Below are 13,672 nucleotides of genomic sequence, written 5' to 3' on the forward strand. Positions count from 1 at the left end.
TGTGTGTGTGTGTGAGAGAGAGAGAGTGAGTGTGTGAGCATGTGGGTGTATACATAATGCACACATGGGTTGGCAGGTACATGCATGTGTGTGTTATGGCTTGATGTGCATATGTGTGTGTGTGTGAGGGAGAGACAGGCAGGAGAAGGTGCATGCATGACAGTATGAATGTCTCTATCCATGTGCCCACGTGTCAGAGTGAAACCATGTCAGAGTGAGACTACAGTATGTGTGAGTGAGACTACACTAGGTGTGAGTGAGACTACAGTATGTGTGAGTGAGACTACAGTATCTGTGAGTGAGACTACAGTATGTGTGAGTGAGACTACAGTATGTGTGAGTGAGACTACACTAGGTGTGAGTGAGACTACAGTATGTGTGTGAGTGAGACTACAGTAGGTGTGAGTGAGACTACAGTATGTGTGAGTGAGACTATAGTATGTGTGTGAGTGAGACTACAGTATGTGTGTGAGTGAGACTACAGTATGTGTGTGAGTGAGACTATGGCTGTGTAAAATATATACAGTATAGTCATGCTTATTACCCACCTGTGATGGGCCAATCAAACAAAAAAACATCACTCTGCAAATGGAGGGTGACATTATTGTCAAGCAAAAGAGCCCAGATCTGTGCAAAAAATACCATAAAACAATCTCTGCATCATGATTTTTTAAAGTAAGTCAACTGCATGTGATGCATTTGCGAGTGGCAGTATTTGGAACACACACTGAATAATGTGCCTTCCTGTCTATTTGAAATGTTAGCCATCAAACAGGCAGTGTCAATACAGGGCTAAAATCGAATCACACTACTCCGGCTCGGACGCTTGACAGATGTGGCAGGGTTTGCAAACTATCACGGATTACAAAAGGGAAACCCAGCCGTGAGATGCCCAGCGACGCGATCCTACCAGAAGAGCTAAATGTCTTCAATGCTCGCAAGCAACACTGAACCATGCATATGAGAGCACCAGTTGTTCCGGAAGACTGTGTGATCTTGCTCTTAATAGCCAATGTAAGTAAGACCTTTAAACAGGTTAACATTCACAAAGCAACGGGCCAGACGAAATACCAGGATGCATACTCAGAGCATGCTCTGACCAGCTTGCAAGTGTCTTCACTGACATTTTACATTTTCAAGTTTTAATGTCATGTGCACAAGTACAGTGAAATGCTTTTCTTGCAAGCTCTAAACCCAACAATCCAGTAAAAATAACAAAAAATAAGAAATCCCCTATCCTTGACCCGGTCTGTAATACCAACTTGTTTCAAGCAGACTACCACAAACCACTATAGTCCCCGTGCCCAAGAACGCCAAAGTAACCTGCCTAAATTACTATCGTCCCGTCGTTCTCACATCTATAGCTTTGAAATGGCTCACATCCACATCCACACCATCACCCCAGACACCCTGGACTCACTCCAATTTGCATACCGCCCCAACAGATCCACAGATGACGCAATCTTTATTGCACTCCACACTGCCCTCACCCACCTGGACAAAAGGAATATCTTTGTAAGAATTATGTCGAGGCTGGGAAAGACAGGCGCTGACAGGACGACCGCTGGTAAGCTTGACAAACAAGACCAACTGGCAACAGACAAACACAAAACACAGGTATAAGTACACAGGGGATAATGGGGAAGCTGGGCGACACCTGGAGGGGGGTGGAGACAACCACAAAGACAGGTGAAACAGATCAGGGCGTGATAATTACTAAGCATTTACCAATTGAATTAGAAAATGTAACTTAAACCCTGTACGAATCATGGATCTTGGAGATCTCGTAAAATGCACTGTAAGTCTAACTATGCCTAAGTAACATTTAATGATGTTTCTCTGTGGAAACAGTTCTCATGGGCACACAAATCCACAATAATGTCGTACTATGCCATTGCAAAATGTAATGCTTCTAACCCAAAGAGTCAACCATAGGCCTGCTGTCATTAACATATGCTTGTTGGATGGATTGGATGATCATTGGTGTCTAGCTGTAGGATAGTTGTCTAGCGGTATTGTCGATCATCATCAGGTGATCCAGGAAAGAAAACAAATATTGATAGAAAGTAATAAAGCTGTATAAATGGTCTGGTACTTCTGTCCCTGGACGGCACGGAGAAGAACAGTCCCCACGCGCACCTGAAAAACAAAACAATGAGCGCTCTAAACAACAGACCGACAAAAACAAACAATGATAAATCAACAGATTAAACTAATGCACTGGAATAAAGCCTATTTTTAATCAGGGACGCATGGCAAATAAATGGCAAAAATTAAGAAGTACAAAGGAAAATCTATACATGAAGAGTACTGCCACATATAAATAAATGGTTTAAACCATGACAGAGAGGTAGGGGTGTTTGAGTTGAAGATTTTCATATTTACCACTAAATTATTTAAAGAACCTCCACCAAAGTTCAAATTTTGTTGCAGTTAGGGGAGCTAACATCTCATTCAGGGGATCTGAGCCCCCCTTGTCCCCCATAATTCACACGTTACTGGTACTCTCTGTATATAGCCATGTATTTTTACTAGTTGTTGTTGTTTATTATTCACTGTATTTATTCCCTGTTACTATTTCTATTTTATCTCATTTATCTTTAGCTCTGCATTTCATGATAGTCGACACCTGAAGCTTGACAAATAAAATGTGATTTTGATTTGAAATCCTAGAAACCAAATGCTCTGTGCGCGTGTGTCTGTGTTTGTGCGGATACTCAAGTGTGTGTGTTGTATAAATGGGCTTAACCAGCTTAGTCTATCTTACATTAAGTGGATCTATTGGTTGCCCTTTTAATGCTTCGGTCAGCTCTGGTCAATGGTCCTGCTGCACATGTAGTACCTCATGCAGTGTGTGAGTGCCAGGATTGGCTGATCTGGCCAGGGATGAGCCAGTCTGTTATAAGACAAATTAAACACAGAGTGCGAACAAAAAGTGTGTGTGTGTGTGTGTGCGTGCGCGTGGGCCTGCATGACATCCCATTTTCTCCCTGTAGACATAAGGGGTTTGGGTACAGTTTGGGATGGCTCAAGAGGTGTGTGTGTTTGTGTCCTCCAATGATAGCTCAGAGTATGGTTTAGCATGAGATCGTTATTAAAATCATGACCTGGTTAATAAGCTGTCGGTTTCCCAGGAACGTACCAGTGTATTTCCTGTAGTGGACGTATCATTTTGTGTGTGTGTCTGTGTGTGTCTGTGCGCGTGTGCGAGAGTGTGCGTGTGTCTGTGCGCGTGTGCGAGAGTGTGCGTGTGTCTGTGCGCGTGTGCAAGAGTGTGCGTGTGCGAGAGTGTGCGTGTGTCTGTGTGTGTGTGTGCGAGAGTGTGTGTGTGTGTGTGTCTGTGCGCGTGTGCGTGTGTGCTACATTCACATATGAAAGTGTTAAATCTGGAACGTCTGGAAAATTTGAGCATTCCAATATACAGAACAGAATGGAAGTGTTAAATCTGGAACGTCTGGAAAATTTGAACATTCCAATAAACAGAACAGAATGGAGTTTGTTATTTCTGGATTGGCTGTATAAAGTTGTGATGCATTGTTTAACTGAGCTGACATAATGTTCTGTATACATGTTTGAATGGTTAATGAAACCATATGCTGTACCTAATGGCTAGACATCAATAAACCTACAGAAATAGAGGGATTTAGCGCATTAGCTAAATAAGCTGGCATAACACCAAATGGTATAAATACCTATTTCATTGTGTTGGAGCAGAGTTTTGCAGTTCATCTAAATGTATAGATGTAAGTTGCTGAGAAAGCAAAAAGATACTTCCAATTTTTCCATCAATGAAACAGCCATCGTTTGACTTGTTTACATATAGTGTAATAGTTCATTGGGAAGAACTGTGGGTTACTGGTTTGGGAAGAAAATGGGACTGGAAACAGAGGTTGTATTCTGTACCGAAACAGCTTTTCATGATATAACGTTCCAGTGCCATCCATTAGAGACTTAGAACGTGGCCAGTATTAACACCAGAAATGGAAAAACAATGTTACTGAAATATAAATGGGGAAAATAGTCCTTAGAGCCAAGACCCATCATTTTCAAACCATTGGCTCAGTTCTGAGACGTGGAGAGGAGAGGATGTGAGAGCATCAGGGTTGACGTCATCAAAGCGAACAGAGGAAGCAAGGTGACTGGGAAGAATATCTGTTTCCAAACTTTTGAGTGTTTGAGTAGGGGTGGGAATCTTTCCAAAGGAAAGTGCAGCAATAACAGGACTGAAACGTCAACACATCATCTTCAAGACATAAACACTGTACAGGGTAATGATGAGGTGGTAAACCAACCCACAAGGACAGGACTGGACAATGGAAAGCGCTAAGAAACATTCCACTGGGCAAAAATGTCAATATCAATGTTGGTTCAACGTCATTTCATTGAAATTACCTGGAAAAAACGTTGAATCAACCAGTGGGATTGCATTGTTTTCTGGGGGATTCAAAACAGTATATATTTCCACCTTTGGTCAATGTTTTGCCCTTCGAGAGAGGATTGAAACAATAAATTGGCTTGTACAATGCCAGAATGTTGTCAGCTAAGACAATATAAGGGAACGTATTTGGATAAACATAACACATTTACCCAGTCAGCCCCAAAGTAGATCAGTATATCTAATGACTGTGTTAACTGATCGTTAACAGGTAATACATTCTTGACCCCTAATGAATCTAATAGCTTAGTGAGAATAAACAGCACCACCTCTTTAGGGGGTCTGTCTCCGGTTATTAAAATTGCAGTAGCAAGATGCAGAGAGGAGGTGGTAGAGGTGACCGTCTAATTAGGAGACCAGATCAACATGTAAAAGTCATGTGTAAAGGCCACCACTAGCGCAGGGTGGAGGACATGGATTCAGATGTCTGAACTGGTATTCATGTCTACTACAGAATGTGTCAGAGTTAGAATCAAAGCTGCCAAAATGGATGCTCATTCCAAAATAAACATTCTGCATTACGTAGACCTGCAACAGGCGTGCATTCAATGAGTAATTAGCTCTCCATTGGTTTAATAATAACTGTCCAACTAACCGTGTAACTTTCCCTTCCTTCTAAGCTCAGCACACCCCAAGTCCACTACAGTATCATCAAATCAAATCAAATTGTATTGATCACATACACATGGTTAGCAGATGTCAATGCGAGTGTAGCGAAATGATTGTGCTTCTAGTTCCGACAGTGCAGTAATATCTATCAGGTAATCTAACAAATTCACAATGACTACCTTAAACAAACAAATGTAAAGAGATGGAATAAGAATATGTACATATAAATATATGGATGAGCAATGGCCGAACGGCATAGGCAGGATGCAATAGATGGTATAAAATACACTATATACATATGAGATGAGTAACGTAGGATATGTAAAGATTATTAAAGGAGAGGACTGAGAACGCACCCTTGTAGGGCCCCAGTGTTGAGGATCAGCGGAGTGGAGATGTTGTTTCAGACCTTCACCACCTGGGGGCGACCCGTCAGAAAGTCCAGGGTCCAGTTGCACAGGGCGGGGTCAAGACTCAGGGTCTCAAGTTACATAGGTATTCCTCTTGTTCTGATGGGTTAGGGCAGTGTGCAGTGTGATGGCAATTGTATCATCTGTGGACCTACTGGGGCGGTAATCAAATTGGAGGGGTCTAGGGTAACAAGTAGGGTGTTGGTGGTAAGATCCTTGACTAGTCTCTCAAAGTACTTCATGATGACAGAAGTGAGTGCTACGGGGCGATAGTCATTTAATTCAGTTGCCTTAGCTTTCTTGGGAACAGGAACAATGGTGGCCATCTTGAAACATGTGGGGACACCAGACTGGGATAGGGAGAGATTGAATATGTCCGTAAATACACCAGCCAGCTGGTCTGCGCATTCTCTGAGGACACGGCTAGGGATGCCGTCTGGGCCGGCAGTCTTGTGAGTGTTAACACGTTTTAATGTTTTACTCACGTCAGCCATGGAGAAGGAGAGCCCAGAGTCTATGGTAGCAGGCCGTGTCGGTGGCACTGTATTGTCCTCGAAGCGCGGAAAAATAAGTTGTTTCATTTGTTTGGGAGCAAGAAGTTGATGTCCGCGACGGGACTGGTTTTCTTTTTGTGATCCATTATTGTCTGTATTATTGTCCTGCCACATACGTCTTGTGTTTGAGCCATTGAATTGTGACTCCAATTTGTCTCTATACTGACTCTTTGCTTGTTTGATTGCCTTGCAGAGGGAACAACTACACTGTTTGTATTCGGTCATGTTTCCACTTAAAACCATGACCTAGGCTTTCAACTAGATGGGATGGTGAGATGGAGGAGAAATCGAGGGACAGTTGCTTGAGTTTGGGACGACCATGTGGGACATGAAGAAGAAAATGATCTAAGGACAAGAATGATGGAGGTGAACACAGAAGCAAGCAAGGACATGGCTTTTTAAAACGGTTGGATAGCAATACTTATGGTCAAAGCTCTCGAGGATCCTAATCTTATCAGAAGGGTCTGGAAGCTACTGCAATTTGCCAAGTCGAGAATCTTGAGCAATTCGGTTATGTGTGAGTAGGACGAATGTTCATTGTCAAATTAATAATAGGTTTTTCTAGCCATAAACTTCCCAGTCGGCCACAGTGGTTTTGTTTCCAAGAAAACCATTTTGTGAATAATAAGAATGTTAATTGTTAAATTAATCATGGGTTTTTGCAGCGATAGGCTACACAGCTGGTTATTTTGGAAACACTCGAAAAAGAAGTATACACATGCTCCTTCACAAATCACTTCTGCAGTCCAATGTTGATGCGGGAAGTCTTTTCAATATAAGATGGCCGCCAAAAAGGCATGAGCTGTGTTCGAATACTCATACTAACCACACTAACCGTACTATTTGTGACGTGAAATTGAGTATATAGTATGCTTATTGGTCATAGTATGGATATAGTTAGTATGCCAAAAGTTCCCGGATGTCGCCAAAATATGAAGTATACACGCAGAGGACACTATTTCCGTACTTTAGGGCCCATAATGCAATTCTTCAGGAAATGGGCGTGGCTTCACATCGTTTTCAGATTTGAAGACAATGGCGGAAAATATGCAGCCGAAGTACAACGAGAGCAGATACAAATTCATTGCTTTATCTAATTATGACAAATGTTATGAAAAGTTTGAGCAATGTAATAAAGTAATGACTATTCAAATAAGTTACCTTACGTTAAGTTGACTGACAATTTGTTAGCTACGCTGTCCTTATGAACCACATAGCATATCATTACAGCAGTATGTACCGGTATGTCAAACTTGCCAGTATATTAACTATAGGCTATCTGACTTCCCAGCGTTTATTGACTTGATTATTCCAGTCATTCTTAGCTTTGCTAAATGGTATAGTCGTTGTGCGTTCTCAATGGACGTCCGGGTGCTTTCATAAATTCAGTCTGGCTATCTACTCCGATTTCAGAGCACTCTCGTGAGTGTACCAGAGTGCAGAGTAATGAATTTACGAGCACTCAACACCCATTGAAAATGGCCGGTGTCAAGTAAACGTAAGCAAAAAAAGCATAATTAAATTGTTGCCAGAGAGCGAACCACTCTGAATTTACAAACGGACAATCTGACAACGCTCTGAATTTACAAGCTCACTCTGGCACTCCACATTGAATTTAAGAACACACTCGAAGTTGTAAAATGTCTAACTAGTCATTTGTTATGCTAACTAGCTAGCAAGAGGTTGCATAGCAACAGCATCAACTTCCGGTAGACAGGCGAAGAGCTAGTACGCTCAAATGAAAGCATACTGTTCGTTTATAGTATACTAAAATGAACTAATAGTATATAGTGTGTAGTATATACTCATGAAGTATGTAGTATACAGTATGTTAGTATGGGTATTTGAACACAGCTATGGTTTCCACTAGTAAGCACAGCCACAAAGTCAAAATTGGCTATATTGGAAAATATTTGAAAATAAAAATTACTTATTTGGTCTTAATTTAAGGTTAGGGTTAGGCATAAGGTTATCAGTGTGGTTAAGGTTAGGTTTAAAATCACATTTTAAGAAGATATTTTTTAGAAATGGGTGGGGTTTATTATTTTGTGGCTGTGGTAACTAGTGGCGACTGAAAGACGTGTGTGGAGACACACATGGGACTGTGACCAATTGAATCCAGACGACAGACCTGCGGTGATGCAAGAGTTGAACATAAACAAAGAAAGGTGAAATTGGGAAACCATTACAATTTCAGTCTTCTTCAGCAATTTCAACAAAATCTTCTAGAAGAGCCATTGTCTTGAAACGTGTACTGTAGATGCAGTGCAGTCTGCAGACGGATAGTTGGATATGGAAGGAGATGAAGAACACTTTGAAGTGTGTGAAGATAAATGGAGGGAGCAGGAGAAGGAGGGGGTCTGACGGCACTTGAGTGATTTACAGTGGGGACCAGAGGAGGTTGGCGGGAGGAGCTATAGGAGGACTGGCTCATCGTAATGGCTGGAATGGAATGAATTGAACAGAGTCAAACATGTGGTTTCCATATATTTGATGTGTTTGATACGGGTTCAATGAGGCCGTCCTCCCATATCTTCTCCCACCAGCCTCCTCTGCTGGGGACATATGGAATTCATTGGACTCACATCTGCCTCACCTTACTTTCCTCTATTATGGTACCATGTGTTTACCATGAAGAGGCAGATGAGGTTAGGGTTTAGGGGCTAGGCACTCTCCACGGGCTCGGAAGAAAGCGGATGTTTACGATTTTCAGGATTACGGTATTTTCAACCTAACTTCCGTTTCCCCTGAAAAAACGGATGTGGGGACTCGGAAGTCTTCTTCCACCTGCTACGTTAGGTTAAGGGCTAGGGGTCAATTTGGGATTCAGCATAGGCTGTTTTACAATCCTTTTCTGGTCCACTAAGACCTCGTCACTTTTTCCGAGACCCTATTTAAGGTTTCATGCTGCAGCATAACAATTGGCAGCTGGCTCTGGCTGCAGACAGAGTTTCTCCACACACCTTCTTTACCATTCCAGGAACCTTTTGTTTTAACTTGTATCCACTTCGCTTTTTTGTTAGTAAGGGAAAGGAAGAAAGGGAGGTGGTTGTTAGGTGGAAAGGGAGGAAAAATGACAGATATATATGATGCCATGTGTCCTTTGTGATGCTTCGCATCCTCATTCACGCATGAGGCGGACCTCGTATCCCAGACTGCACTGGTGCACCTGTGACTGGTTAGGCAGAGCCCATAATTCTCAGATTCTATGCCTTAAAAACTCATGTCGATGTCATCGTCTTCATATACTACAGTTTGGGCAGCTGCCTTCTGTCAATCCGGGACCACAGTCATCTGAAGAAGCAGAAGTTTTCCCACCCCTTTCCCTCGCTCTCTCTTTATCTCCCCCTCCCTCTCCCTTTCTCCCTCGTTCTCCTCCCTCTCTCCAGAGACATCTGGCTTTTGAGCAACCACAGTCTTCTTACCTGCTGACCTTCTATCCCACACGCAGAGGGAGAGAGAGAGAAAGAGGAGAGAAAGGTAAGAGGAATGGACTCTTGTCATTTCCTGAAGGGTTCCTGCTCGGTTGTCCCTAGGTATTTGGTCTTTCCATGCTGGGATTGATAGCTATCCCAGTCCCAGCTAAACTCCGGGGGAGGATTGTGTGTGATACAGGGTTAACTAGTTGTCACTTGACAAGAGAAAGGAGTGGAGAGATTTTTGTACTTCGACTTTATCTGATGCTTTTCATGTTGCGTTGGACAATGTGTTGTTCTTATATTGCACCATGGCATGAATGCATTTATAAAATGAATACACTGAATTGATGCACAGTATTGTTAGTCAAAGGCATTAGTGTGTTTGCATTTGCAGTACGGTATTATCATGTGATGACATGTCATACTTTAAATCAACACATTGAGTTAAATCCTCTTAAAAGTGTCAATATGTTGTGATGATATTTATTGTCTTTATTTGTTGACATTATAAAGTGTGTGTTCACTGAAAAACCTGCATTGTTGGTTCATAGATAGTTCTGAGTATTTACAGTAGGGATCTGCCTCTTTTTTTTTGAAGAGATTTGCAATTCACTGGTATTACCAGATTGCTGCTTTTAGGGTGATTCATGAATAGTTTTGGTCAATTGAGCTTTTTCAATAGATGTTTTTCTCTCTCTCAGGGAACCCTAGTGGCCTGAGATGAATGTTTCTATCTTGGAATCTGTAACAAGTCCATTCTTTACCAGTTTATGTTGTCTATCATCCAATCGAAATGTCATGTATTTAACTGTTCAAATAGAGTTTGTTCTCTGTAGATTTTAAAATCAAAGTACCACTCAGGATAATAGTCGGTAAGACTATGTATGAAATGTTCAAGATGTGGTAGACAAACCTTTGCTGACTTTCTCCCTGTTTCACTTTACGTTTTTTCTTTGTCTCCCTTTCTCCCTCTGTCTGTTTTCTTCTCCCCAGTACAGTTATGTTTCCCCTCCGTGTCCCCATCTTTGCCGTGCTGGTCAGCCTGACCGTGGGTCAGTACGATGACTACGACTACCAGCCGGCCTCCCAGTACGGCCCGTCCACCGCCAACTGTGCCCAGGAATGCGAGTGCCCCATCAACTTCCCCACTGCCATGTACTGTGACTCCCGCAACCTTAAGTTTGTGCCCATTGTGCCCTCAGGCATCAAGTACCTGTACCTGCAGAACAACCTGATCGAGGAGATCAAGGCTGGGGTCTTCGACAACGTCACGGCTGAACTCCGTTGGCTGGTCCTGGACCATAACCAGATCACCAATGAGAAGGTGGCCAAGGGAACCATCGACAAGCTGACTGGACTTCATAAGATCTTGTTCAGCTTCAACAAACTGACGGAAGCTGTGATCCCTCCCTCCATGTCTTTGGACGAGCTGAAGATGATGAACAACCAGCTGTCCAAGTTCCCCGCAGGGAGTCTGGCCGGCATGCAGAACCTGACCTCGGTCCACCTCCAGAACAACGAGTTGACCTCTAAAGCTCTTAATGGGGTCTTCAAGGGCCTCAACAAGCTGGTGGCCATAGACTTGACCAACAACAAGCTGAAGAAGCTGCCCTCAGGCATGCCTAGTTCGCTGGAGACCTTCTATGGCGATCACAATGGCATCAGCAGCATCGCCGCCGGGGACCTCAAAGAGCTGCCCAAGCTGGCGTACCTGAGGTTGGCCTACAATCAGATGACGGATGCAGGGATTCCGGCGGGCGTGTTCAATGTGACGAGCCTGATCGAGCTGGATCTGTCCTACAACAAGCTGCAGTCCATCCCTGAGATCAACGAACAGCTGGAGCATCTCTATCTGCAGGTCAACGAAATCAACAGTGAGTGATTTGTATTTCCTCTTTTTTTTTCATTCTCTTTCTCTTCTCTCTTTCTCTTTTCTCCCTTTTCTCTATTCTCTTTTCTCTCTTTCAACATTCTCTTTCCGTTCTCTTTCTCTATTTCGACATTGCAATTACAAATACATCTAAATCAGTCATATCCATCCTCAAGTCTTTACTGCCTCCCAGCAAGTGTCAGGCAATCGGAGTAGGATGTGTACATACAGTAGGAAATGTTGAATCATGTCAGTTCACCAAACCCCTTCCCACCCTTCCAGAGTTCAACCTGGAGAACATTTGCAAGTTCTCTGGCCCTCTGAACTACTCCAGACTGAAGCACCTGCGTCTGGATGGGAACAACATCACACATGCCGACCTACCCCATGACTCCTCCAACTGCCTGCGCCAAGCCTCTGACATCATCTTCGACTAAGGACCCTCCCCTCATCCGCAAGACTCCCTCTGTGACCCTCTCCCGGCACCACGACCTACCCTAAACTAATCCTTCAAACCCCAATAGACACAATGTGGCTATATTCCAATATCTACAATAGCATACTACTCAGAGTATATGGCCAATATGTTTCTTTATTCTAAGTGGAATGCTAGTGTGGATAATGAACCCGAGTGACAGTGTTTGCAACAACCCTAAATACGTATCCTCCCCCTACCGGCGAAATCGAGGTCACCTCTGTCAACTCATCGGTAGTCCTTTCTGTAAACACAGACTATGAAATAACAAACCAACAAAGTTTAGAAACCCCGGAGAGACCTTTTATTTTGCAGTGCATCATGGTATTCTCATGACAACTATAGAGTATTTTGTCCGTAGCAAATGGCTGGCTCTGTACCAATAGTTTTGTCCAAATTTGCTGCAAATCAAACAATCGGCCGCAATATAATGTAATGGTGCCTCGTAAAAAGCACTTGAACTGTACTTGTATGTATTTGTTTCAAACAATAGGTGCCTTTTCTTGTGAAAAAGAGACAATATAGGAACATAGTGATTCCTGAATTAAGTGCTTTTAATGAAAATGCAGCTCACACACTTCAAACATTCCAAAAGTAGTGGCACATGTTGTTTTCAGACAAGTACATTGAGGAATATGGGAATAAATCTCACTTGCAAATAAATGCATTGCCCATTCCTCTTTTGTATGTTTGTCATGATGTTTTTTAAAGGTTTTTTGTATTTAGTCTGTACACTCCCAGAATCACATTGCTGTGCAAAAGACCTGCAGGTAAGGAATAAAAGTATCTAAGAGAGCTGTGTTGTGTACTCTGGTGTAATGTCTACTGGGGAAATATTGAACAGTGGAACACTTTTGGAACCAAATTAAAACTCATATGTCATATGTCAAAAGCTGTGGCATATTACCCACCTTTCTGTATGAATGTTGGGGGGAAAGTTACTAACCATCCTTATCGACAAGATTAAAAGGCTCGACACTGAATAGCTCTGCTGAAGTAATTGACTGTTTTTTGAATGAGTTACTATGCAGTTAAATAAGAGTCAATCGCCCGTTCATTGCAGATCACCGTTGTTATGCCGACATTTATACAACATTTGCATTGCTTGCATGCATCTCATGGTAACTCTGTATGATAATAAAAGCTAGCATTTTACGTTTTTTTGTCCATTCATGGTTACCTTGTTTGCCATGTTTAATGTGTGCTTTTGCCCATATAGCTTTATCAGAATAACAACAATTTGTTGTGACGCTAACTTTATCTTGCTCTGTTGCAGCAACGTTGGTGGAATGTCATGTGCTGTTTGGGCAGAGTATATCCAGATTTATTTTCATTATGGCTTTTGACTCAGTAATCGCTGGTGAATTTACTGTGAGGACATAACATACACTTGAATAAACTACATTTCCAATACTCATGTATGGTAAATGTTTGTTTTAAACCTATAATACCCAGTCCAGAGGAAACAGACAGTACATGTGTCTGCAGTATGACAACATACACAAAACACGTGACACAAGAAGAATGAAATCTCTCTAGTCTCTTACCCCCCAGGCCCTACACTGACACATGTATGTTGCTTCTTACTTTAAGCTTTCCTGAGTGGGTTGTGTTTTAGGGGTTAATGTGTTGTGTTTGGGCCTGCACCACGATGGTTGGCAACTCTCTTCCTGCAGGAAATGGGTCTTCTCCCAGTGTCATGCTGTGTCTCTGCACATGAATATCAAGTGGAAAATTCTGATCTGTTCCATATTCTCCTTGGATGTGTGGGTGGATGGGTGGGTGGGTGGGTGGTGGGTGGGAGGGAGGGAGGGTGGATGGGTGGGTGGGTGGGTGGGTGGGTGGATGGATGGGTGGGTGGGAGGGTGGATGGGTGGGTGGGTGGGTGGGAGGGCGGATG

The 13,672-nt window shown here is 42.7% G+C and overlaps 1 protein-coding gene across 3 annotated transcripts; it reads left to right on the forward strand.

The window, feature by feature from the left end:
• The first annotated feature begins 8,996 nt into the window (after positions 1-8,996).
• On the forward strand, positions 8,997-13,185 carry lum (lumican). Of its 3 annotated transcripts, none has more exons than XM_029665637.2 (3): positions 8,997-9,544; positions 10,421-11,301; positions 11,580-13,185. In XM_029665637.2, the coding sequence occupies exons 1-3, from the start codon at positions 9,498-9,500 to the stop codon at positions 11,732-11,734; spliced, it is 1,083 nt and encodes a 360-aa protein (XP_029521497.1). In that variant the 5' UTR covers positions 8,997-9,497; the 3' UTR covers positions 11,735-13,185. The 3 variants fall into 3 exon arrangements, with proteins under 3 accessions (XP_029521497.1, XP_029521496.2, XP_029521498.1); XM_029665636.2 differs by having other exon boundaries at positions 9,012-9,488; positions 10,426-11,301; XM_029665638.2 differs by having other exon boundaries at positions 9,015-9,488.
• The last annotated feature ends 487 nt before the right edge of the window (positions 13,186-13,672 follow it).

Source organism: Oncorhynchus nerka, linkage group LG8 (assembly GCF_034236695.1).
Source record: "Oncorhynchus nerka isolate Pitt River linkage group LG8, Oner_Uvic_2.0, whole genome shotgun sequence".
Classification (NCBI taxonomy): Eukaryota; Metazoa; Chordata; class Actinopteri; order Salmoniformes; family Salmonidae; genus Oncorhynchus; species Oncorhynchus nerka.